Here is a 27847-nt window from a genome sequence, read left to right on the forward strand (position 1 = left end):
AATATAAACAAAGGAATGAAAGATGTGAATGATTCTCTATCCTTAAACATGCTGATGCACTTAATCTGTTGATTTAGTACTGCCATCATGAAGTAATCTTTAAACAAATTTACATTAAATTCTGATTTAAACAAATTACCCGAAGCAGTTGACAGTTTATATAGCCGAACCTGAGACAGTCTTATATGAGACACTCTGTCATTTTCAAGCCCTCACCACCAGTGAAAGCACCTTGATACCCAGAAATCAATACCATTACAAAAAACTGAGAGGCAGAGAAAGGTTAGATTTTCAATATTTTTCTCTAATACAAACTCAATTTTCTCTCCTTTTATGGCCACATCTTTGACATTCTTTTTTTTTCTTCTTATTTTGTTCTACAGTCCAAATCAATTGTCTGACCTCTCACCAACACTGCAGTTGTCCTTTTTACTATCTTTACTCTTGTTGGCCCTGAATCAAGCCTCTCATTTTTCAGTCATTTTCATCGAGCTTTTTAAGGAATCCAGCAGCAGGTAAAAACATTTGCAATGTCTTGAGATGTCTTTTAACAAGGGATTGATACATAACAACATCTCATAAAACCAACTATTACTACATTTACAGCATTTACAAACTGCATCTTAATCCACCACCTCTTTCCACTTCCTTAACCCCCTGGACAATACCTGGCCCTTGCAGTCCACCTCTTCTCCCCTCTCTGTCAGTGTGGTTGCCATGTGGCTGAGCACTGGGCTGAGAAGTCTCCAGCAGTCGTGCCCTCTGAAGCTCCGTGTTCTCTGTCCTTGTCCTCTGCAGCTCACCGCGCATGTCCTCCACCTGGGGATCATCAGCCATGTACACAGACAGAAAACAGAAAAAAAAGACAGCTTGACTGTCTGACTGGTCAATACAAACAAAGACGTTTTTCTTTATTTAAAAGTCACTTCAGAAGCTGCTGGTTTGTCTCCATACACACACCAGTATTTTGAATTCACGTAGAGAACACACAAGCAAACCTGTTGAAGGAGAGACTCCCTGCAATCATCCGACTGTTTGAGTAATTTTCTGGCTCTCGCCAGCTCCTGCTCCAGCTGAGGAAAGTGAAAACAATAACAATGTTAGAACAATGCATAATTAAAGCCATTCGATGAGCAAGAAGTTTAATCTGATGAAACTTCAGTAACTATTTTGTTTGAAAGTTCAAAATGAGTACTTCAAATAGCATTCTATTAGGTATGAAGCAATTAGAACCTACAAGATTTTTTTAAATGTATGTAATTTGTGTCAAAAAAAGCTTTATTTAATTCACAGCAGTAGAGAAGGTTGAAGCAAGGCGTCTGGACTTGTAGAGTTTTCTAGAAGACGTTTCGCTGCTCATCCAAGCAGCTTCATCAGTTCTAACTGTTTGGTGGGGAAACATGGTTTATATGTGGTTACAGACCTCAGTGGGTGGGTCTGGGTAAAACTTTAAAAAACTTACAAACAATAGCACTAAATGTTTCCATACTTACCTGTGATGTTCTGGCTGACTGGGCCAGGTGTGTCTAACGACTGGCTAACGACTATGAAACTGCCGGAGGGGGACTGGTTGACAGCCCTTTGTTCTTACTGTGAGTATGTGTAAACTTCCTGGGAATGGATGGAATCACTGCATTGTATGTGGTAGAAAGATGATGTCTGAGGCCACCACCTCTGTTAAGGGAAGGTTTTTCCAGCTTAACATAGATGGCTTCCTTGACTCCTCTTTCATACCACCTTTCCTCCCTGTCTAAAATGTGAACGTTGTTGTCCTCAAAGGAGTGTCCTTTGTCTTTGAGGTGGAGGTGAACAGCTGAGTCTTGTCCTGAAGAGGTGGCTCTCCTGTGCTGAGCCATTCTTCTGTGGAGTGGTTGTTTAGTTTCTCCAATGTACAGATCAGAGCATTCCTCACTGCACTGGACTGCATATATCACATTGCTGTGTTTCTCCCTGGGAATCTTATCCTTCGGGTGAACCAGTCTCTGTCTCAGTGTTGTCATAGGTTTGAAATGGACCGGGATGTCATGGTTGTTGAAGATCCTGCGGAGTTTCTCTGATACTCCTGACACATATGGAATGGAGATGTTCTTTCTCCGCCTGGTGTTGTCCTTCTTCTTGTTGTTGGGGGGTCTTGTTTTTGTGGCTTTGATGAGTGCCCACTTCGGGTAGCCACATGTTTGCAGGGCCTTCCTGTCAGCAGCACAAACTCAGTCACATACAACGTGGCTAAGCACTTGGCTGAACTCCTGACACCACTGGTAGGTGACACACCACATCACATCCAAAACTCGCAGGACTTTGTGAACAAGGTGGAGAAGATCCAAATGGACCCAGATGACACCATGGTCTCATTTGATGTCACCTCCTTGTTCACCTGCATCCCTACATCAGAAGCCACAGAGATGGTAAGGACTTGCCTCACACAAGACAGCACACTCAAGGAGAGAACCAACCTAACGCCAGACCACATCTGTGACCTGCTGGACATCAGGAAGGCCCTGCAAACATGTGGCTACCCGAAGTGGGCACTCATCAAAGCCACAAAAACAAGACCCCCCAACAACAAGAAGAAGGACAACACCAGGCGGAGAAAGAACATCTCCATTCCATATGTGTCAGGAGTATCAGAGAAACTCCGCAGGATCTTCAACAACCATGACATCCCGGTCCATTTCAAACCTATGACAACACTGAGACAGAGACTGGTTCACCCGAAGGATAAGATTCCCAGGGAGAAACACAGCAATGTGATATATGCAGTCCAGTGCAGTGAGGAATGCTCTGATCTGTACATTGGAGAAACTAAACAACCACTCCACAGAAGAATGGCTCAGCACAGGAGAGCCACCTCTTCAGGACAAGACTCAGCTGTTCACCTCCACCTCAAAGACAAAGGACACTCCTTTGAGGACAACAACGTTCACATTTTAGACAGGGAGGAAAGGTGGTATGAAAGAGGAGTCAAGGAAGCCATCTATGTTAAGCTGGAAAAACCTTCCCTTAACAGAGGTGGTGGCCTCAGACATCATCTTTCTACCACATACAATGCAGTGATTCCATCCATTCCCAGGAAGTTTACACATACTCACAGTAAGAACAAAGGGCTGTCAACCAGTCCCCCTCCGGCAGTTTCATAGTCGTTAGCCAGTCGTTAGACACACCTGGCCCAGTCAGCCAGAACATCACAGGTAAGTATGGAAACATTTAGTGCTATTGTTTGTAAGTTTTTTAAAGTTTTACCCAGACCCACCCACTGAGGTCTGTAACCACATATAAACCATGTTTCCCCACCAAACAGTTAGAACTGATGAAGCTGCTTGGATGAGCAGCGAAACGTCTTCTAGAAAACTCTACAAGTCCAGACGCCTTGCTTCAACCTTCTCTACGTATGATGACCTGGATGACTGAGAATCTTCATCAACAATTCACAGCAGGTTTTATATACTGCCTTGTTAGAATTCTTAGTAAAATAATTTGAAAAAATGAAGCCAATATTTTTATGGCACATTTACGAAGTTTAGTTCCTTACAGTTTATCGCCAAAAGTTTAAACTGCGATTCCAATACAAAAGACTCAATTTATTTACCTCAGATTTCGCCCTGTCTGCATTCAGTAGTCTGGCTGTAGTGGCCTCCTCCCTCTCGTGAGTTTGAACTCGCCACCTCCCTGAAGCCTATCGAACACACAAACAAAAATTACAGCCACTCCATAGCATGCATTATCATAAGACTATTGTAAGAATGCAGCATAAAAGGTGTCGCTGCATCATGGCAACCCCCAACCCACCCCCCCCCCTTATCTAATTTTCTTGGAGCAAGATACTGGCATCATGGTGGATTTGTGCAAGAGCTTAGATCCCACTCAATCCCACTCACTCTGAACAGGCTGTGGTGATGAATTACCGGCTGCTAGCAATAACATCTACCCAAGTGACTCATCATCTATTTGATTCACATCACAGCAGGCCCATTGGGAGAGGTGGGGGGGGGGATAAATGTGCCCCTTGCTCCCTGTTCTTTCCTGCTCTTTAGTAGTAAAGGAGATTATTTTCCTCTTCATTTCCTCATGCTTGTTTATTTACCCCTAATTTTTGGGCAAATGCATTATTTCCCAACACCCTGGGCCATGCTAGTGCCCCATTTGGGCACTACGGAGGAGAGGGATGCAAATGAATTGGCATCTACTATCGTTACACTACATCATGTTGAAAACTCACAAAGATTATTAATCTGGATACAGCTACACAGTGCCCCTCTGTGGTTGACTAATATAATGCAGCAAGTCTAACACATTAGAACCTGTCTCAATATACAGAAATTACAGAGAAATACATGGTTTGGTTATTTAAAACACTAACATTATGCTGATGATGTATAACAATGAAGGAGTTGGGTGGTTAAAAGCAAAGGAGCAGCAATAATCCAAAATACTCTAACTATAAGTCTACATCTGTAAAGTGCACTTAATGACAGAGCACTCTACTGCTACTAATGCTTTTAGAGAAATTGTGTCTAAAAAAATAAAAGAGTCTGAACTAAAATGAAACATAGCAAAGTCGCAATTGCTTGCTTAGCAACCATCTGTACTGTAGCCAAGTAATTGCCAATGTGTGCTGTACAGTCTCAGAGCAAAAAGGTGAAACAGTGGAAACACAGCACTGACAAACAGAACAGGTCAGCAGGAGCTTAAAGAAAACAATGCTATCATAGAAGACACTGTGACTCAGGAAGTCAGGAGAAACTGCATGTGCTGTGACTGTTTACACAAGTACATGATGGACAGCATTGCATTAATGCAACACTGTATCTCATCATCTAGAAGATCAAATCAGTTATAAATACCAGGTGGCAGGTTTCTGGGTGGTGGCTACACAGAATGCATGTAAAGTAAAGACAAGCAGTCTGTGTTACATCATACATATGAGAGAAAATACATGCATTTACTTGTCGTTATGGCCACTTCATACACAGTAGATGAAAGCCCAAATGTAGCAAAACTATTTATGTGGCTAAATATCTAAAACATGTTTCTTTTAAAACTAAAAACTTCCATTATGAACTTCCATACAACAATGAACAACAATAAACAATGAAACAACAATGAAAATAAATACTCAACAGAGACTACAAAAGCACTGCTTGATTTAGTGGGGATTCTGTGCAGCTGCTACCTTGGCCAGGCCTTTTTATTTTTTTCAAATTGAGCAATAGACCTCGGAGATGACTGCACAATAACAGTAAGGGATTTCTTCTTGAGCATCAAATTAATGCAACTTTTGCCTAAAAGAAGATTTGAAAAACTGGCAACATACTATCCATTTATATAATTAAACTGCCATCTGTATGAGGTGCACTCTTTTTCCATGTGTGCATTTTTTAAGTAATTCTGCCTATCATAAGGCTTGGTCGATATGTTGCCGCTGATAAAGTTTTATATGTGTTCAATCTTTCCTCATTTACATCTCTCTGCAAAATGTATGTGCCTGTCTCTGAACTCTTTTTTTAAAAACTACATTTTAAATGTAAAAGTGTAGCAGTGTCAATAGGGAAGTGTATGCCACAACAGTGATGAGTGGTGGAGAACAGTGTCACCTCCTGCTGCTCGTCAGACATGGTCACCCGCTGCTCTGGCCTTGTCTCTCTCTCCACGCTCCTGTGCTCACTGTGCATCTCTCTCTCCAGCTCCTGCAGACGCCGCTCCACACGAGACGACACCTGTGAGACAGGAAGGATGAGGACGCCTCAGGTCACGCAAAAATCACCAGTGCGGGAGAGGCAGCAGGATATGATGAATGAGACAACAGGAAATTAAAAGTGTGGGCGACAAAAATATCACAATGCAACAACTTCCCTGTCCCCCTGTCTAATCAGGAGGCATCACATCCACCTGTGAAATACAGCTAATACCTTTATCTTGTCACGTCCACAAGACATGACAAGATTAAAAAAATATCAAACATGCTGACTGTCATATTTGTCACAGTAATGATGGTGCAGTGAGGTGCCATGAGACTTCATAGTGAGAATTTTTAAGTAACAACTACAATAAAGTTTCATCAAATCAAATGCAACCATTTGTTTGTGGCTGTTTTCAATTCAGAAAACAAAAATATTTGCATATTCTGTGCTTTTAAAAATAGCTTTCATCCATTAATGATGAGTGATGTGATGTCTTTAAATTCAAACTGCCTCTGCTCAAAGCAAACTTGAAGTAATGGCAATGAAACACACAGCCACAACTCACCGAGTCTCGTTTCTGAGGGGTTGTCATGTGTTCTGTGAGGCTCTCCATCGCTCGCCTGGTGTCAATTTCTGACCTAAAACAAAGACAAGACTGGTTGAAAAATCCTGTTTTCGGGACATCAAAGTTCAAAACACATAGTTCGATGCCATTAAAGTAATTATGCAGCTTAAGATGTGGAGTATTTTGCTTTGGTCAGCAGCACTAGGAAGGAGAGATTTTTAATAACTTGAAAATGTCAACCTTTAATCCACACTGAGAGAATGATCTGCTGGCTTTTGACTTTGCATTGCCACCTCTTCAAGTTTCCCAGTGACACTTTTATCACTTCTTCATCAAGGAGATTTCAAAGGCATGAAAACCCTGCGCGTATTTGAAAACTTCAAGCACAAACTTCTGTTCAGTAGAAATGAAAAGTAAGAGATCAATATTCTACACTGGTGTGCATAATGTCAAGGCCTCAGTAAAATCTGTGGGCAAACCAAAAGAAGAGACTGTATAATAGCCCCTTTGCACTTACTATGGATTACTCAAACAGAAAGCGCTGAATAATTAAAGCCTTATCCAAACATCCAAATTCTGCTTCTAAATTCAATTAAGCACTCACTTAATGTTTCATTTTAATAAACTGTGAGAGCAGTGTCTCCTACCACCTCAAACACTGATTAATCTTGGTACTGTGCAAAATTAGCTTTGGAAAAAAAAAAAAACAAGCCGTTATATGAGCTCTCACACGTCAAGGCAATTAAACATTTTCACTGTCTATTTCCATTGTTAGCATTTGATGAAGTTGTTTGGATTCTAAAAGAATATGAGGAATTGGTGACAACTTTGATTTGGATAATAGCTAACCTGCCATCTGACTAACACAATATCATTTGTAATTTTATGGGGGTTATACATTTAACTTGTCATGTAACATAATGGGTGAATTCAATTGTGATAAGCCACTGTGTTGTGTGGAACAATGGAATATGGCTCTGCCATCGGATACCTATTTCTTCTGAGGATTTCTCTATCCAGGTCATCAGACAATCTCAGCTGGTCACTACGCAGATCCCGCAAGGACTGGTGCAAAGTGTGAATCTATGTGAGACAGCAGTAAAAATTACTCTGAAAATAAAGCTTAAGAAACATGTAAACAGTAGTGTTTATAATAATGTTAAATAATGTTAAACTTAATTAGTTTTTTCTTAATTTTACCCAACTCAGTGTGCCCTCTTGTGGCAAGTTTATAAAACTACATAAAGCAACAAGGGACACTGATGGATAGCTAGTCTATAAATTCCTTACATCCCCTCCTTGCAGACTGCTATCCTTGAAGCGAACACTGGCAGAACGAGACCTCCTCTTCCTTGCTGAAGTGCCTGGATAGTCCCTTAATGTAGAGGTAGGATAGAAACGCTGGCCTTCTGAAATCCCAAAATATACATGTCATAAGAGAAAAAAACACATAATGAAGTAGGATCTGGAGCTTTTGTGTCCTAGTTACACAGAAAAAGCAAACTACTGCAAAACATGGTAAGGGGCCCTTTAAATGATTCTAGTAATTTAACTTCTATTCTAGGCCTTTATGTTTTATCCCTAAGGAATCCTTTCTATTTTCCATACCTGATCCTGAGCACGCTTCCAGGTCACTTGTATGCAGGGTGGAGGCTGAACTACTACGAACACCATTGGATCTCCCCAGCCTCTTTGACTGCAGCTGGCTGATTGACTCCTCTAGGTTCTCCCGAAGCTGATAAAGAACAGAAAGTATACATGACTGAAAACCCAAGATACATAACACAATTTAACAGTTATAGGAAAAGCAAAAATCAAATCATATCCCAGCAGACTAAACAGGAAGAGGAAAATTGACTGAATAAACAATGAGATAACTTCTCAAGTTACCAAGTATTCAGATCACTAAACTACTATTCCTGCGTTGCTATGGATTTTATATATCGAACACCTTATGTTATTCTATCTTTCATTCTTCTTACTTCAACTTAAGAATATACAGCATTTTCTCAAATGTGTTCCAACACTCAGGAAATAGCTTTAAATACTAATAAATACATAATAATGGACTCACCAGTGCCATGGCTTCCGCCTGATCATCTGTATGCTCTCTGTACTGACCCAGCATTCTGTCTACATTGGTCAAATTCCTACTGGTGTCCTGTCAGAGACACACAAATGCAATTAGTGTTATCTGTTCATGTATCGATACAGGCAATGCATACACAACATACGTGTTCTCCCTGAATATTGAATTATTGCATTCATAGAGAAGCCTGCAGTGTCTGAGCACACTATGCATGTTGGGTGTGAGCAGGTATGTGAAATCTCAGCTGATGTGTCACTCATTACTCCGAACACAGTACCTGTAAGGTGTTTGCAAGAGTGCTGATTTTTTCGGAGATGTCTGCGACTCGGCCATCGCCTCCACCCTCACTGTCTCTGGCCCTGTCCCGGCCATGTGTACGGTGGGCTTCACGCCCCCGGGGCCTGTTTCTTCTGGTCCTGTCGTATGAGTCCGACTCGCTGGATGTATCCATAGTTTGAGGCATGAGTGTGGAAAAACGGCTGGCTAACGTAAATATGACGATTAGTGATCAGCACTAGTTTCCTTCGGGCGGAAAATGCTAGCTGTCAACTATAACGTTAATCAGATTAACGAACAAAGTGGGATGTCTGTCAACATTTTTTGAAATGGACAATTTCAGACGAGTAGACCGTGTCATCGTTATTTTAACGGCCACTGGAAACACAAAGCTATCTAAAAAAACAAATCACGGCGATTCAAACTGCCCTCCTCCCATTCAATAGCAGTCCTGAGCATTGTTGTGGGCGATGCTCCCCCTGGCTAGCAACAAGTGGGAACTCTAGTGAATGTTAGCTAGCTAGCTAACCAAACGTTAACAAAGTAAATAAACCCTGTGCGCATACTTTTAAAACTACAAAAGACGAGCACGGGAGATACGTGCTATAGTTAAAAGTACGTTACGCGGTAGACGTTAGTTTCTCGTCTTGCAAATGATAACTAACAGTAGAACAACCCTCAGCTTCACCGTGCTATGGCAACTTGAACTAGCCGCGTCTGAACAGGAAAACAACAGACCAACGCAACAGTCCCGAGGGACGCCGGGATATGTAGGCTGGTCAGAGTGAGACAGTATGAGAACTCAATATGTGTAAACTACATTGTCCAAAGGTATGCGTTTGCGCCAGTAGTGCCGCTCTTCAGAAAGGAAAGGAAAGGAAAGGAAAGGAAAGAAAGGAATATATATAAAGGAACTTATATTCTCTGGTCTTTATATTCTTTACGAAAATAAAAGTTTATGTAACCGACAAACGGACATCTGTTGCAAAAACACATTTATTTTCAAGGTTATGCTGATTTACATAATGAATAATTAGTAATCAAATATAAATGTAAAAAATATATAGGCCCATTTATAGATAAATGAGATTTCAGTATACAAGAGTAGCCTGTTTTTAAATAATAACTGTCCTACACATCGTTCAAGTCAACACTGGAAAAGAGACTATTCTGCATTCTAACACAAGAGTGCCTCAGAAGTCCACCCTCCCCTCACGCTGGAGACCACCTCCAAACCCACCACAGAGCTGCAGCTGTCCGTCCTACAGCATCCCCACCTTCACAGCCTCACCGAAACTCCTGGGGCCCTGAACAGAAAACTGAGCCTCATACTCCCGACAGTGCAGCTCCACTGTCTCCACCAGAGGATTACACACACCAAAAAAAAAAACAAAAACAAACAAACATCATAGACAACTTTGCTTAAACTATTAGAAACACACTCGTGGACATCAGGAGGACTATCAACGAAAGCGACAATTGACAGCCATCAGCACTCCAGCATGCAGGTGATAACATGCGCCTTGTTTACGCTCGTCACTCTCCCTATCAGCAGCACGTCGGAGGCTGCTGACTCCTGCCCCGCCGTCTGCGAGTGCTCTGAGTGGAAGATTCACACTATCTCCTGCTTTGACATTGATATTCTCCCCAGGTTTCCAGCAAGCACCGAGACACTGTAAGTAGGCGTACGAAACGCATCTGTAAAAGTGATTTTGCTGTTTCTTTCATGCATTTAAGGTGCTCTTAACCCCGAGGAAAAATCATTATATCATGAATATTCCTTCAAAGTGCACCCAGAGGAATTTTAAGACCGTCTGTATTAAGTAGTTATTCCATTTTAAAGTATCATTTTTGTCTACTACAGTATGTTATGTTAGAGCCATCAGTGTGACTTGAATTGTTGATTAGATATAAAATAAAGGTATTAAAAGCACATTAAAGTAAACTATGTTTTAACTTTTGGGTTTTTGGAATATAGCTTTAATAACTATTAACCCACCTCCATAGCCTGAAATCATCCAGCAGACTGAAACAGATATCAGAACATGACATCTGAAAAATAACATGTCAATTGTTCAGTGACTTAAAGGTCGATTTCTTTGTGATTTAATTAGGATTTTATTGTTATTGTTGAAGTTTTGCCCCAGGCTACATATTGAGCCAGTAACAGCAAGGCCTTGTCTACATAATGTATTTTTCCTGAGGGCTGTAATAAATTTCTTTATGGAGGAGGAAACAGAGATAAGGAGAGCAATAAGGAAAGCCAAAAAATCAGACGTCCAGCACACTGAGATTAGAGGCTGCAGCTGATACAAAGAGAGTCCTCTCTGCAAAGCAGTCAATGAGTAAAAAAAATCTGAAGAGACAGGTTGGGAAAAATGGGATGCTCTGTGACACCAGCACAGAAAAACAAGCCTCAGTTTACAGTTTATTCTTCTCTGCTTGCCTTGTTGTGTGCCAATGAATAACCAGCCAAACTGCCAGATATCAGAGAACTGTGCAACATCAGAGTTCATCCACTACATTCCAGTAACAGCATAGAACAGACAGTATAATGTCATTACTGCCAGCAGCTGCAAGGATTCATTATTTCCATTATCAATTTTCTGTTGAACCACGTTTTCAAATGCTTGTCTGGTCGATGAAATGGAAGGCATCAGTGGAATATTAGCACACATGCCAATAAGGGGACATCTTCAAATAAACAAATCTTTATTTACAATGTATTTCAGTCATGCACTGACTAAATACACTAAAGAAAAGGAAGCAAACAACGTTAACCTACAGGTGATCTATCTGTTGTGTTGTTATCTGAGACCCCCCCCCACCCAAAAAAAAAAAAAGAATGTGTCAAGAATCCTGACCCTGCATTACGTAATATGTCAACATCACAAAAAAAATGTGAAAAATGTAGCGGGGCTCTTACACTTTCCAAATTGCTTAAGTACTTGGTGAAAATTATGCAATAGAGATGTACGACCAGTTTGTCGTAGCTTTGAGTGACGGAAACACATGCCCTTCAGATGGACTCCATGGCAGATGTGGAAACATAGAACTGGAAGTGTTAGAAAGGGTATTCCCATTTTAACACTTCTCTATAGTAGTGCTGATTATATACAGAATATGCTGGTTGGCATAGAAACAACTATGCTGGTAAAGGTTTAATACTATCACTGTACTAAGGGCTTACTAAATGATACTGTAGGGTATATGGGGGATGATAGATAAGTTTGTGATGTAAGATAGAAGAAGGAATGTTACATAGGCCTCACTATCAAGGATTGAAGTGAATAACTTTTAGTGATAGAAAACTGTAAACTCGCACCCCTATGCATACTTGAGGACAGGATGCTTTCTGATAACATGGCAAAAAATAAGCTAATATATTTATGATAGTGTTGTCACCATGATGTGATCTCGACTGATGACACAGTAATAATAGAGCTGGATATGTCACTGTGTCATTCAGTGCCATAGTGAGTAGATTTTATTAAGATTTCATCAAGTACCAATAGACCAGAACTAACTTCAAACTTGCCAACATGATTGTAGATGCATAGATCTATATGAATTGCACTGTAAGTGTAATAGGTGATAGGCCCTGATGGACACACTAATATTTACTCAAGCTAAGGAGAAGGTTCTGCACCATGTTGTGATAACCCCATTCCTGCCTTACAGTTTATTGGAATACCCCTCCATCATTGCCTCCAGCAGCACCCTTCACATAAAATTATCTCCCGATCACTGCTTCAATTCACACGTTCACGTGCCCTGATGTCCCCTACAATTTCCTCACATTCCTGCCCAAAGTTTACCCAGCGCCCTTCAGAAGGATAAAAAGGCATGAAAGCATGCCACCTAACACTATCAGCCCTGCAGATAAAAATATCTGCCAAATAAGCCCAAAATAGACTTATGCATTTAAGGGGATGTTCTAGCAGATGAGGCGTGATAGAGTTAGATTTTGTGGTATATACACACACACACACAGAAACGAATGACCCCTCTGCCCTGGTTAGGCCAGGCCCAGCTGTGATTTGTTTTTCTGCTAGTGGCCATCTGGCTCATATTGCTTGTAATTTTCAAACAAAGACTTTTATTTCTTGGGATATCAGATATTTGATTTTTAACAGAATACATTAACAATGATTAACAGTGTTAAATGTACATTGTAAATAAAACTTGAATGTCAGCAAGAAGGTTCTCCACCTTTTTTTTTTGCTATGAACTCATGGTGACGAGTTCAGACTTGCTGACAGATGCATGCATATATTCATATATTTAGCATTTGGTAGTGGTTTTCATCTCATCTCTCAAACTATTACATTTAAATAAATATATATATATATATATTTAGACATTTGTGTAGTTGTGAACATTCAGCTTTGAATCACAACAACAATGGATTAGAACTTGGTTAGAAATTGAAATTTTCTGCAAGAAACAAAATGCAAAGCAGACTGTGTGCGTCTCTGTGAGTGTGTGGATGCTTAACATGTGTGTGGAGCTCACTGCATGTGTCACTGGGAGTCAGAGAGGTGGAAAGGAAAGCACAGACACTCTGAAAAGCCTGCGTAGCGTGACACCCATCTGCGTCTGGACGATGCATTCAAATATAATATTTACCTTTTACAGCACATTTCTCAAACACCCAGAGAGTTCCATTTGAGAATAATTAGGAGGAAAAAAAGACTTCAAGGGAAAAGGGGAGGAAAACACAGCAGCTCCAGTCGTGCAAAAAAAAAACCTCAGAAATTTTGGTTTGGGGCTTGAACATGTGATAACTTGCGATATTCGTCGCCCTTCGACCTCTAATAAAACAAGAAATCCTAATAAGGTCTCCTGAATGGTAACAGATGAGCACTGTTGAACATGATGAGCTGTAGCTGAGATGAATGGAAATACTGACAATTTCCCACTCATTAATTTGTACCAGTGGCTCGTGTAGTGGAAATTGTTACGATTGCATTCTGTACCAGTTATGCGAAAACAAATAGGACTCTTTTTTTTTTTTAAATAAAACTTTTCTCCTTATCCAAATGTCAAAAGTAACTCTGCAGTGCACGTCCAAGCCGTCTGACTGAGCAGACATTAAGGATTTCTGTGTAGACAGGTTCTAAATGAGGGGGGTTTACATGTGAATCACTTTAGAGAAAGTGCAGGTTAGCATCTGTAACTGACCCTCTTCACCCGTCACAGCAAACCATTACACGTCAAAAGGAGACAGCGCTTATAGTAAACACAGCAGCGCTGTCAATCCAATCCTGACACTCCTCTGAATTATGTGGCTTCTCCCCACTTCAAACTCAATTCACAACCTGTTTGTTTTCTAGAGTTTGAATCCAACATGACAAATTGATGCAGTAATTTTGCCCTTAAGCCTGCAGGATGGCCTCATTGGTCTGAGGGAAAATGCATGCTGGTTATTTAGGTTTGAGTGTGGCAGCGAAACAGCGTGGTTCTAACTGGGGTGTTTGGTGTCAGGGCCTGCTTTGTGTCCCTCGTGTTTGTTTGACTTTGTCAAAGCGAGAGCAGGGTGCTGCGCTTCTGTGTCTATTGCCACCCCCTGGCCTCATGGGCCAGATCTCAGCCTCTGAATTAACCTATTGTTCCCCTGATGAGCCAAAGGTGCACGAAGATGTGGTGGCTTTTGGCTGAGTCACCCTCTTTTCTTTTTTCTTTTTTCTTGTTTAACCTGTTTCCAATGCACTCCTGCTGGCTGGGACAGGATGCAGCAGACCAAACTGTGAATGTGCATCCTATGAGCCTGACACACAACACATGTGGATACCATCTTAATTCATTTCCTCTTTTATTATGTTGTGATTCCGAAATCCACCACAATAAAATATCCAGGAAGATCACAAGAAAGGAGTAACACATTGTCACTGGAAAGATAGAGGTTATGCTAAGCCTCTTTGTAATAAACAACTCCACAAACATCCTGCTTTTATGTGAGGTGGAAATGAATAAACCAACATTCACTGTGGAGACAAACAGTTTTACCAAACTCCTTTACACATTTTTTCTCAGCTAAATCTCTTGTACTTAATTTTCTTTATTTTGTTTATTTAGTCTCTTTGGTATTTATGCTTTCTTGAAGTTGCCTGCCACATTACAAGCATTTTATTGCTCAGATGACCCCTTTATATATTGTCTGTGCATATGACAATGAACCACTTTGAATCTTTGAATCTTAGAACAAGCCAGGAAATGAGCTGGGGGACATAAAACTAACATGCACTCCCACTCAACGGTGCAAAGGTGTCACCTGACTGAAACAATGATCAAAAATACACACATGCATAAACAACACAAACTTTGGACTCTACAATGTCCGATGCGTTTTTTGAAATCCCACGGTGGTGCACTAGAAGAAGAAGAACCAACAGAGGGAAAGCATATGTTTTTGTAACAACTAAAATGTTTGTCTTCTTCTGTGCTTTCTAACCAGATGGCTTTTTGAAACTCGTCTGTCATCTGTGCCAGCAGATGCCTTCGCCAACATGATCAACATCTCAAGAATGTGAGTGCCAGGATTATTCTATTCAAGGCCTATACACGTCCTCATTAACTGCTATCGAAAACAAACTGTTTTCATTCACCTGCATGGCTTTCAAATCCTTTTCCTTTAAGGTCCAAATATCCAACCCCCTCTCCTCTCTTTTCTGTCTCCCTTCTTTTGTGTCCCACCCAAGCAGATGATGTGCTCGCGTTCCTTCAATAGGAATGTTAGTCCTTCAACCGCAGCAGGGTTTTTGGGGGCATTGGCTAGGTACTCCAGCAGGGCCTGTTTGGTGTGTGAGACTCCCAGTAAAAGATGAGACTCAGTAAAATATACACTTGAGATTTGATCCTCAGCTGCTGAGTCTGACATCTGTGTCCAAGTCATACAGAGAGAGAGAGTTGAACATGAATGAGAGACAGTTTCTTTAGTGCACATAGCCAAAGCTTCCACCTAGTTTTTTTAATTAATCATATTAAAATTGAAATAATACATGAACATAAATCAATGAAATATCAGTCAAGTGCATGTAGTAATGTTTTATTAAGTGGCTCACAGTAACTGTAAGTAAGTAGAATTCTTATAGTAGTCATTTTTAGGGCTGATTTAGTGCAAAGTTCATGGTTTATTTTAAGAGCATTCTTGTTACAGAGTAATAACAAATGAGAGCAGAGTGACTGATGACTGGGTAATGTATATGTGAGGTGCATACCTGTAAAATTACCCAGGACTTTGGAGGCTTTAAACAAAAACGGTCTGATAAATTCAGGAAAGAGTCGGGATCATTTTTAAAAACCTCACATTTTTTACGAAAACATGTCTAATATTTCGCTCTCATCCTGGCACAGCACCTTCATTATTTAAAGCCACGTGTTTAGGAAAAAGTCATTATTTTTATATTACAAAGACAGTTGGTTCAAGAGGTTTGGTTAATTTCTTGTAGATATATATCTGTGGATATGAAGCTGCAGAGGCTGGAGAAGCACTCGTTCTACAGCCTGAGGAAAATCACCCACATGTGAGTAACTAAAGGGAAAAGGGCACACTCTTTATTGATCTTTATTGATTAAGCTGTTCCATTTGCTCTCCGGAGAGAGTGGGAAAAAATGCTTAATTTTGAACTTTGCCAGCAGCAAATGGAAGTGAGGAAGAAACACATTAGGAGCTTATTTCTCTCTTTTCACACTACTTAAAGCTTTGCCAACTCATGAGGCTGGAAAATAGCCTCACTGAAGCACTGCTAAATGCAGATTAGATAAGAAACAATTCAATTCGATGAAATTATTCGTCATCTGGATGTATGTGGTGCATGATTACTGCAGTCTTAAAGCAGAAAGGCAGCTAAACAGCAGCTAGTGTTTGGCTTCCTCTTCTTCTTCTTGCTGAAGCTCCTGTTGCAGCAGCTTGGGGGGGGGGGGGGGGGCAATGTGTCTAGCAAGGTGCACTCTATTCTCAATTACAGGATAGAGATTTATTGCAGAGGGTCCTGCTGGACCACACACTTTCCAGCAGAACACCTCCTAGCACTTCATATATTACTGCAAGACTTCCTGCCTGTATGTGAAAGATTTGTTCCAAGTTGCAGCATCCTGTAACGCAGCAGTTTGTGCACACAATTTATTTTTCACTTTTCAGAAAATATGGCCGTACGTGTTTAAGACAGCGGCCACGATTAACGGCTCCAGAATTAATTTGACATGACTTGATGTATCATTTGGCTGTCATTTCTATCTTAATTATACTAGTCTTTTCTTATTAGCTGCTCAATTCCAGACATCAAAAAACAGACAGAAGCAATAATTTAAACCGCTAGCTGAGGGTTGTATCTGTGTTCCAGGGGTGTATTTTGGATCTCCGGGGCCTATTTGCCACTGATTGGTGTGGTGTAGTAGTGCCATACATCAGATAATGGCATCTCTCTCAGGTTTCCTTCAGGGTCAGACACAAATTAATGCTCTGCTTCCTGTTGGCTGCTTGAGGCCGACAGCAGCTGTGGATCAAGGACTGCAGTTGGAGCTGAAAATTCAAAGGGGGTTGGGGGTGAAGTCTGAACTCTGCCACCAGCAAATTAACATTTTTTTTTTTTAGGCAGGTCAAAAAAAAATCTATACTGCAGTGTGTTTTAAGCAATAGTCTAGTAATAGTAGTGTGGAATCTGCAGAATGTGATTTTGCAGTTGCATTTTTACATTATGGTTCAAATTACATGTATATAAAAGTTGATTTTTGTGATTGAACATTCAAAATGTATAACGGTTTTACTTCAATGTTTTAGATCACTCAGATAGTGGGTAGTGGGAGACCAAAACCAGATCCGAAATCTTCAGTCTTACATTTGGCAGAAACACCTTGCTTCTTCTCTGGCTCGTGTTAATCTGTTTTCGCTTTAAAACACACACGTTTTGCTACAATTAAAGGTAGGGTAGGAGATTTTGAAAACTCAGTGAGAGTCAGCCAGATTTTGAAAGTAAACACACACCCCTTTCTCTCGGAGCTCAACCCGAAGCCACGCCTCCCAATCAAATGGACACGCATTACCTGAAGACGAGCTGCGGTCTGTGACTTCGGCCATCATGCACCTCTCTGGTATGCACAGAGCAGGAAGAGAGTGACAACCAGCCAATACTCCGTGCAGGGACGCCTCGCAGGATTGGCTGATGTTTTTAGCGTTTTATAGCTTCCACAGATGATTAATATTCTTTGTTTTAAAGCGAAACTGCTGAACTAATTGGTTGCTAGGGGATTGTAAAGAGAAGTTACACTAATTTAACAAAAAAGTGCATCAGAATGAAATCTCCTATCCTACCTTTAAACCATGTATATGTAAGATAAACCATTTGGGGGAAAAGTTGTGGCCATTGTGGGGGGAAAAAAAGCAGAGAAGCTTGTTGCAGAACGGGTACAGAAAGGTTGTTTCAACGCCTAACCAAATCGACGTATGCTGCATATGAATAACTATACAAGTTACATTTCCATTCATGATGACAGTAGGTCACTGATGGGCTTAGAGTTGACATTTTTGTGAATTAAGGAATTAATTTATTGCTGTTTTAGTGATAGCTTGTTTTTTTCTGTGCAGTGGAAGGCAGTTTCTTCAGGGATGATGGTGTGGTTTACCTTGGCAAAATAGAGACCTAATTATGCTTTTTGGAAATACCAGAATCAGTTGAGCAAACCTTTTTCAAACTGATCTGCCAAAGTTACTCTGGCTTACCAAAGAAAAGAGGACCACACACCGTAACACTCACTTCATCAAGAGATAATCCAAGTAAAAGGAAATCCTATTTCCGACCACGCTGTTTTAATGACCTGAAAGAACTGCAACAAATTCTTCAGTCTACCTGTTTTTCCTCAGGTGTTCTGTAGCCACTTTGACAGGCTATACAAGCATTATATTGGCTTATTTAACTGACCTCCAAAGATTTCAGTTTAAACGTTTTACTCTTTGTACACAACTGCGCTGGGAAGATGAACCTCATCCATTCAGGGACTTTCAGTGAGGTTTGCCAGGTGTGTGAAGAAGGGCCAGGACACACATTCCACAGCACCACATGGCTTCAGACAGCAGAAAGAAGTGTTCACTCCTGCCCAGGGCGGACCAGAGTCAACACGCTAATGAAACACTAATTAGACTCTACTTCCGGCGCTGGCTGTCTGCACCAACTTTCCCTTCTTTTGCACATGGCTCTTGGTCTGAGGATTGGGCAGTGTGTGTTTCTGAATAGCTCCCTGTTATTATTCACAATAAGCCCTACATTTGTTTGGTTTACAGTTTCCGCAGCTGACACCTCTTTGTCCTTATTCTTCCAGAGAGATTCGGAACACAAAAAGTTTGAAATACATTGACCCAGAAGCTTTTAAACATCTACCGAACCTCAAGTATCTGTAAGTATTAAAAAAATCCACCTATTAACAACGAGCTGCAAAGATGACATCTTTAAAATCTAGCAATGAAAATTCACATGAAAATTCTCATAGATGTTTCCTTTTTCCTACCACAAGGCCATAGTCTTGTAGCAGAAGCTTTAAAAGTCAGAGTGTGACCACAGTCTATCTGCTGCTGGTCTAATCGTGTTGACAGCAGCAACACAATTAGATGCATCTTTAAGGGTGGTGTGTGTAATCTGCTTCATCACATGATCATTTGTTTCAGGGGGATTTTCAACACCGGCCTCAGATTCTTTCCTGACTTGAGCTACATCCACTCTAATGACATGAACTTCATCCTGTAAGTGGCTTTACAACCTTGATGCAGATCACACTGTTCACTCTACTGAAACCGCTACAGATACTGTAATGTAATAAAGAATTAAGGAAAATAATTAGGCATCATCACCTCTTCTTACATTAAGTTTACTGTTTTTAAGGAAGATAAATGTGCTCTGCCAATGCAAAGGATAGATGTTTGACCTGCATGCAGCAGTCAGCATCCATGTCCATTTATAATCTACAAGCACACTTATTGTAGTTATTTTTGCGCTCTTTAATTTTTAGTCATCACTTTTAATTTAAATTTAATTACATTTAATGTAATTTTTGTCACAGTACTTGATCATAATGCTTTCATTATGGAGGCATAAAGAAAAGATGACACATTTGACATGTTCTTGCTCCCTTGTATTGTGAGTACGTTGGGCAAGTAGCAAGAATTTTTGTTTAGACCACAGCACAGCACAGATTATGGGAAACATGGACTCAGTTTTGAGAAACTCTACCACTAATAAGACCACTTTCCTCATGGATGTGTGTATTATTGACATACAAAGTGCTTCAGATACAGTCTGTGTGTGTGTGTCTTGTCAGCTACTTGTGTCTTATGTCTGTAAAAAAACGATCCACAGTCACATTTCCATGTCATGACCCACTCAGTCCTTATTTCTTAAATCTAATTTTCCTTTCCCAGCCGTAATCCGTTAGAGTATCATCAACACCACGTCTCTCCCACCCCTTTGCACTTTCCAGTGAAAGATATATATTTACAACAACGCTTCATTTCCTCCTCTCTGTCTTCTTTTACAGGGAAATTGTTGATCATCTCTACATTACTGAGATCCCAGCCAACTCATTTCGTGGCATCACCAGCGATGTGCTGACAGTGTGAGATATAAATGCACACCCGCAGCAGCAGCAGCAGCAGCAGCAGCCACATCAGACAAACATATATTTTGCACATAAAACTGTCCCACACCTAATGCAAAATATCTTTATCTCCAAATCTTGCCAAAACCCTAAAATAGCCACTAGAACAGACTAGGAACAGTCCAAAATGACCTCACTGTGAAAACACGTCCTTATCTTGACCTCGGTCTAAATACATAGACTCTCACTCACAACAAGCACACATCACATGTGTGTGTGTGTGCGGTTAGGTCTGTGAGTAAGGGAAGTGAGGTAAATGTTGGGTTTAAAAACCGCAAAATTGCACAGACAGACTTAATCTCACTATAAAATAAGAAATGAGTAGATCCCACTTATCTCTGTCACTGCTGCAGAGAAAAAGGTGATGGATCAACACATGGAAATGTTTTTATTTCAGGACTTTACTTATTAAACCTAAAGAGACCATTTCAAATGAATGATGCTTTTTTTTTCTTTGTTCCAGCATGCTGTATGGAAATGGCTTCCGAGAAATACAACATCATGCCTTTAATGGGACCAAGTTAGATCAAGTGTAGGTATTCTAAACGGAAACACCATGACTAACTCATTTGAATTATATTAGCAACACTCTGATACTTTGACAAATATGCTTAATCCCTTTCTTGCAGAGGTACATGTGACAACACTGTAATGTTTGTTTAACAAATATCTGCCAGCAGCTGATTATCCTATGCTAATAAATAGAGATAAGAGAGTGATAGATCGCCTGGGTCAAAGAGCTTTTTTGGAAAAAAGCCAGGTTTTAAATCTAGACCTATTAATAGGGAATATCTTATTTAATCTGAACAAAAATCCAAATTTAGAGTTTTATCGTGTTTCCAGACTTTAGGCTAATGTGAAGTAAGTTTGCAGTGTGGTTGTATGAGCTACTGTACATATCAATAGCCAGTGTATCACCTACAGATGGTGATTGGCATGCTCCAAGTTAAGAGTACACCAAAGCAGGTATTTTTCTGTGGAGAAAAAGGGGTGAAAAATCTATTTTAACCACTTAAAAAATGCCAACATAAGAAAATCTATATCAGTGTTAATGTGCACATTGAGAATCTATCACTGCTTTACCTTGGTGTCTAACAAGGTGTCTTCTTTTTATTATATAGGGAGCTGAAATTGTTACATTTCTGTCTTCATATACACACCAGTGTGTTTACCTGTAAACTTTCTGGTTTACAGCTAAACCAGAAAGCAGTAGATTAGAAACTCTGTATTGAGCAAGGTATTTCTTTCAGGGTGGCCTTTACGACAGCACAGATTAATACAAGTTTCCATTTCTCTGTCAGAAATGTTGGAAAGTTAGAAAACACGGTGGTATTATTCCAACTACAAATGTATGTATTAAACAGATCTTTCAGGTGGGCCTTGTTTTATGTGGCTAAAATCTGTTTTCCTGCTGTGGATAATACATTGACTAAGTATCTCATATAACCCCACAGAAATCACTTTAAATGTATAGTTACTCTACATAAATGTGAATCTAAATCCAACAATAAAGAAAAGTTTTCACATATACACTCACACTGAACGATCAGGAAAGTGAGACATTAGTCTAATTACTTGATGAGATTCTAGAGTCAGTGGTTTGTTGTTGTATCTTGTTGATCGTCTGTCAGTGGAACATTACAACTAGTCAATTTAGAGGCTTTTCATTTTTAACCCTCTCTGACATCTGGGCTGTGTATTTCCTTACACAAAATTGCACTACAAAAGCAGCAGGATCGCAGTTGGGTCGTCTCATATGAACTCAAAAAGGGCCTAAGCCCAGCTCTTGATTATGAAGAGTTCTCATGGGAAAATATCTTTCCAAAAGTGGGTATCAGGAAGTCTTCATTAAGCATTTTACCCACTGTCATACATTCACTGACACTAGTCTCTGTGAGTTTTGTGTATTTAGTATCCTCATTCCTATAAGGTCCTTTTTGTGGCAACATGTTTTCTTCTTTTCTCTTCATCCTCTTGCTCCATGATCCAGGATATGAGGTATTAATGATATTAATTTAAGACCCCTCTCCTCTTTTACAACACCTACACTCATCCCAGGCCCTTATAAGAGCCCAATTAAGCCATTGGTCGGTAACTAGTGAGTCTTACCACATGGGTGTTTGTGTTGGCATCTGGCCTGCTCCGAGGGGAGAGCTGATCCCAGCATAGCCTGACCAAGACAAACACGTCCCCTCACAGGTCTATTATCCTTATTAGATTTAAGGGATTCAGGGATATGTGCAGCAAGGCTGCAGTGTGTTTAAGGAGTACTCCATCCTATCCTTTACTGTCTAATTTGAATCAACAACATCAGTGAGACCTTTTTCTGTCATTTGTCACCCTTCAAATGAGAGAAAATAAACACAGGAATGTGCAGTGATGAGGCTTGAAGTAATATTATGCCATACTTCACCTCTGTCAGTCTGTAAAGGAGAACTTTTCTATGAAGAAACTTAAATTTGTGCTTTCCTGTCCAGAGATCTTCACAGGAATATGTATTTAACCAAGATGGATGACAGGGCATTTGCGGGAACCATCAGCGGCCCCACGCTTCTGTAAGTACCTGAAGAGTTCAGGATTTAAATCATTCTTAGCAGAAACATTATTTGTCCCTTTGCATATCTCATCTCTATGCAATTAGAACATTAACCATACACATCATTTCACACTATGATTTAATAGGACATCTGATTAGATCTCAGTGGAATTCTAATAGTTGGTGTTCAGCATTACAGTTACTGATCAAGGTTCATCAATGCCCCAAATGCCTGTTTGGCTGTCAATCATGATGACATCAAGCAAACCTTGAAAAAATGTAATAAATATACATTTGAATAAGTACCAACACAATTAGAGGTTCTTAATATGCCAGATTTGTTTAGAAAAATGTATATAAAATAAATAACATATTAATTTGTTCCCATGTTATCCAAGTTGTGGTTAGCTGCTTTAAAAAATGATCTTTTGGTCCAAATTTCTGCAAGAAAACAAACCCCATAATCATAAAATATTAATTTTTCACAAAGCTGTTTAAAAAATTCTCTCTTTTAATTACAAATGTCTGTCCAGTTTTACCAAACTTGATAATGATCCCCTTAAACAGTTTCTTTCATAACATGCTTAATGCATGAGACATGTCTGCGAAACAGGAACAAGAAAAAAAAAATCATTCCTCCACAGCTGTGACTAGGAAATCTGACACGCATTGTGTGCATGCATATGATGAAGTGACTTCAGTCACTTCTCTTATGCTGCTGTTGTTTTCCCCTATTTAAGGATTGCTGATGCTGTAGCTATATCTGGTTCCTGTTGTTGTTCTGATCTAGCTGTTGAATATCTGCTTAGGTAAATTAGGGTGTTTATGGGCAGGTCTTCGTCCTCTGTTCCACTGAGGAACATGTCCTGAGTGAGGTCACCTCCATGAGGTCATGAGCTAAACATCTGGAAATGACAAAATCAGACCAACACTCAACCTTACACAATGAGCCTCATGAGAGGAAAATAGAGCAGAGGACAGAGAAGTGGCGAGAGCAAATGGGACTAAAAAAGAACAACTGAGCTCTCAGCAAACGTGGTATTGTGTTTCTTTTATTTAATCAGATTAATCAATGACTTAGAGGTATAATGGGTTAGGAAACTAAAGAAAGCAAGAGAGAACTTGGACTTTACTTGGCCTCTGGAAGGGGGGGGGGCATCTGGTGCAGTACGGCTGGATGTCCTGATAATGGGATCACACAGGATGTTGGTGAGAATGTCAATCCCCTGCATGTCTTTGTCCCGATGAGGTTGAGCTGGCTTTGGCATGACGGCCAAGTGCAAGAAATACCACATGTAATTGTTTAAAGATGAAGGACTGGGGAGTGCGCTTGAGGAAACAGATGGAGGGTGTTGTTTAATCCATCTATGAGCTCTCTAGTCTCATCATGTCTAGCTCTTCTGATTCACTGATAGAATGCTTGTTCCAAAGTCTGGGCTTGAATGGTTTGGTCAGGCAGGGACTGCGTGCCGGTCTCAGCATTATGTTATCATGCAAGTGCAATCAAATTGGATGATTCAGAAAACTGCACGTTATCAATTGTATCGGGGATATAACTTCAGCAGTCTGTATGTTTTCCAGACTCAGCTTCTCTCTTATGACCCCACAGTTTTCTTCATAAAAAGACAAACTATTGAAAACACACTATTTCCATGGAAACAAAAGGAGCCAAGTGGAGCCTGTCTGTAAAATGACCTGAACTACAGGTGTTACTAGCAAGTAGTACAGTGTGTTGTAACTATTGCAGACTAAATTCATACCAGAACAGATGGCAGACAAGCAACACAACCTGCGAAAGTCTTCATTGCAGCTTTACGCTGCATCTCTGTGTAAAAGCAATAACTCCTTCCTTTCAAGTCTACCGAACACTCTCCTCTCATCACCAAACTGCCACAATTAAAGGCCAAAAGTCAAAATCTATGTGAGTGCACCTGATGTACCTTTATAACCTCTTTAACGTCATGTCTGTTTTTTTAGAGATGTGTCTCAGACAGGGATCACCAGCCTCCCAACCACAGGCATGGATTCTATCCGGGAGCTAAAGGCACGTAACACCTGGTCACTCAAGAAACTGCCACCCATTAAGACCTTCAAACACCTCACCGTTGCCAACCTCACCTACCCCAGCCACTGCTGCGGCTTCAAAAACCTCAAAAAGAAACGAGGGTACGCTTAAGTCAGTTCTTTATTTCGTAATTGCTGATGTATCTTGGAGCGTGAGAAAAGTTAAGTGAAGCGGAGGCATCATAAGAAGAGTGGCTGTTAGTTGGGGCAGCTGCACTTTTACGGTGTGGACATTGGCAAAGACTGAATCAACTCTTTGACGTGTTTACCTATAACTTCTTACAGTACTGCCTTAATTAGTGTCACTCAGCGCTGTTATTGTAGGAAGAAGGGTGAGCCTGACTTTTAATGACTCTTAAAACAAGATGACTGAACACTTAGCGCTAGAATGGAAGCAGCTAGGTATGTGTTGTTTTTAGTATTTTATGAGCTCCATCTTGTGTATATTTGTCTGCAGATTTTTGGAGTACATCATCTGTAACCTCACTGCTTTCTACGACCAACATCACAAGCGTTCTGTGGGGCCCCTTCGCATGCCTTCCCTCCAAGGAGACAGTGTTGTGGAAACGCTCCCAGACCAGGAGCAAAACGACGGAGGTCACAGAGACTCTCAGCATGACTGGAGGAGAGGTGACTTCCATGGCAGCCTCCATTACCACGCCTACTTTGGGGGTCAGCCAGATGAGGATGTGGGTTTTGGAGAGACCCTCAAGAACCCCCAAGAGGACAACAGCCAAGATTTTGACAGTCGTTATGATTATGTGGTGTGTGAGGAGGGAGAAGAGGTGGCGTGCTCGCCTGTGCCCGACGAGTTCAACCCTTGTGAGGACATAATGGGTTTTGGCTTCCTGCGAGTATCTGTGTGGTTTGTGAGCCTGCTGGCTGTTCTAGGAAACATGGTGGTGCTCCTGGTGCTGCTCACCAGCCACTACAAGCTCTCAGTGTCACGGTTCCTCATGTGCCACTTGGCGTTTGCAGACTTATGCATGGGGATTTACCTGCTGCTCATTGCCTCTGTAGACCTCCACACACGAGCTGAGTACTTTAATCATGCCATAGACTGGCAGACTGGGCCTGTCTGTGGACTTGCAGGGTTTTTTACAGTCTTTGCCAGCGAGCTGTCTGTCTACACGCTCACAGTGATCACTCTCGAGAGGTGGTATGCCATCACCTTTGCTATGCGGCTGGATCGCAAGCTGCGTCTGCACCATGCAGCAGTCGTGATGTTAGGTGGCTGGATCTTCTGCCTCATCATGGCCCTGCTTCCTCTTGTTGGGGTGAGCAGTTACCAGAAGGTCAGCATCTGTCTACCCATGGACACCCAGTCCACTGTGGCTCAGGTCTATATCATGTCAGTGCTGATCCTCAACGTTCTGGCATTTTTTGTCATCTGCGCTTGCTACTTTAAGATCTACTGCGCCGTGCACAACCCTCACTACCGCTCGGGGTCCAAGGACACCAACATTGCCAAGCGCATGGCTGTGCTCATCTTCACTGACTTCTTGTGCATGGCACCTATTTCATTTTATGCAATGTCAGCTGTGCTGGACCGGCCTCTCATCACCGTCTCCAACTCCAAAATTTTACTGGTGCTCTTCTACCCGCTCAATTCCTGCGCCAACCCATTTCTCTACGCCATCTTCACTAAGGCCTTCAGGGGGGACATCTTCATCCTCCTCAGTAAGGTGGGTCTGTGTCAGCAGCGAGCACAGCTCTTCAGAGGCCAGACGGTTTCATCAAAGGGCAGCAGCGGGACATCTCAGGTCCGTAGAGACAAAGATAAGCTGAAGAAAGGTCAGGAAGACATGCCCATCCACCTTAAGAAGTGCTCTGGGAACACCTACCACCAAGCAGTCAGCCAACCTTTGAACCCTGAAGAGAGCCGGAGCCTGGATACGTGAGCCAAAACCCAGGTTGAGGTACTAAAGCAAAGACAGGTTCAGGTGTGAGAGGAGAGGTCATGGAGTGTTTGTGGACAGATCTGCTTGGATATTTAACAGAAAGCTCCAGTATTCTGTATCTGCTTCAGATTTCAGGCCAAGTTCAGCTGTTTTCACAATTTTCAGCTGTGATGATTTTATGGTTCCAGTTGTTGGAGAATATCGAGTGTCACTGTAATATGAGCCTGACTTCATCTCACTTATAGTTCTTTGTATTCTGATGGAGAGTCTAGAATAGAAAAATATACACGTAGTATAACTTTGATTAAAATATATTTTTTCAGTATCTTAAATATATGACGAGTCATATTCAAATTATCTGTACACAGTCTGGAAATATTACACTAGGAAGAGGAACACTATTTATACATGATTGTTATGTTCATTTGTTGTTGATTGTTATGTGACAGCCTGCTGGCTCAGTGCCGTTCAAGGTGGAAAATGTATCCAATTTTTGAAACCAGCATTTCTTACTTTTATTCCAATTAATACCTCTGTATATAATGTAAATATGCTGTATGATGACACTTCCTTGTCTGTTTTGTTGGACCTGAAAAGTGAGTATGAATGTTATGCTGTAAGTAGTCAACAGTTTGCAAGTGGACACTAAAAGTGCTTTGATTTGTGCATACATGCCAACAATTGTCTACTTTTCTTTCTTTTTTTTTTGGTGTAATTGACTCCTCCGTTCTCCCGCAATCACATCAGGACAACGTGACATATTTCGACTATTAGACATTTTGTACAAATAACACACAGGTATGATAATCACAAATACATACTGCTGAAGCCATGTCTCTCCTTTGGAATGCCGTGGTTGTTTTTTTAGTGAGATCGTGATATTTTTCCAACCTTCCTTGTACGGAAACAAGTGACTTATACAATCAGGGGAGATAGTTTTGCCTTTGCAGGGAGAGCTTAAAGCAAATACAACCGAGACACGTGCAGGCTGCACTTCTTTAACTGTCTGTGATACTGAACTATTATGCGTTAAAGGACACCCTCTGCTAATGGCAGCTTAACATCTGGTTAGCATTTCATCTGCTGGGTGAC

At 40.9% G+C, this 27847-nt stretch overlaps 2 protein-coding genes across 2 annotated transcripts in view; one reads left to right on the forward strand and one right to left on the reverse strand.

The window, feature by feature from the left end:
• The window catches only part of cep128 (centrosomal protein 128), a 31680-nt gene extending 22344 nt beyond the window's left edge, over positions 1-9336 (reverse strand). The window contains exons 1-10 of the mRNA XM_028397055.1: positions 8610-9336; positions 8318-8404; positions 7852-7978; positions 7534-7652; positions 7235-7326; positions 6244-6316; positions 5592-5714; positions 3587-3673; positions 999-1073; positions 669-819 (exon numbers count right to left, since the gene is read on the reverse strand). Coding sequence (XP_028252856.1) covers positions 669-819; positions 999-1073; positions 3587-3673; positions 5592-5714; positions 6244-6316; positions 7235-7326; positions 7534-7652; positions 7852-7978; positions 8318-8404; positions 8610-8795 — 1120 coding nt within the window. The 5' untranslated portion in view covers positions 8796-9336. The remainder of the gene's footprint in view (positions 1-668; positions 820-998; positions 1074-3586; positions 3674-5591; positions 5715-6243; positions 6317-7234; positions 7327-7533; positions 7653-7851; positions 7979-8317; positions 8405-8609) is intronic.
• tshr (thyroid stimulating hormone receptor) lies at positions 8827-26755 on the forward strand. Its single transcript, XM_028397056.1, has 11 exons — positions 8827-8849; positions 10110-10283; positions 15066-15137; positions 16060-16134; positions 18926-19000; positions 19269-19343; positions 20135-20212; positions 20718-20786; positions 22732-22809; positions 24768-24956; positions 25312-26755. The coding sequence occupies exons 1-11, from the start codon at positions 8827-8829 to the stop codon at positions 26753-26755; spliced, it is 2352 nt and encodes a 783-aa protein (XP_028252857.1).
• The last annotated feature ends 1092 nt before the right edge of the window (positions 26756-27847 follow it).

This window comes from Parambassis ranga, chromosome 24 (assembly GCF_900634625.1).
Source record: "Parambassis ranga chromosome 24, fParRan2.1, whole genome shotgun sequence".
Lineage (NCBI taxonomy): Eukaryota > Metazoa > Chordata > Actinopteri > Ambassidae > Parambassis > Parambassis ranga.

Bases quoted from the DNA above. Each gene is read 5' to 3' on its own strand.
- tshr (XM_028397056.1), top strand. From the start codon at position 8,827: ATGACGATTAGTGATCAGCACTA. The intron at 16,135-18,925 runs GTGAGTAACTAA...TTATTCTTCCAG, and splicing joins CTGAGGAAAATCACCCACAT to AGAGATTCGGAACACAAAAA. The intron at 20,787-22,731 runs GTAGGTATTCTA...TTTCCTGTCCAG, and splicing joins GGGACCAAGTTAGATCAAGT to AGATCTTCACAGGAATATGT.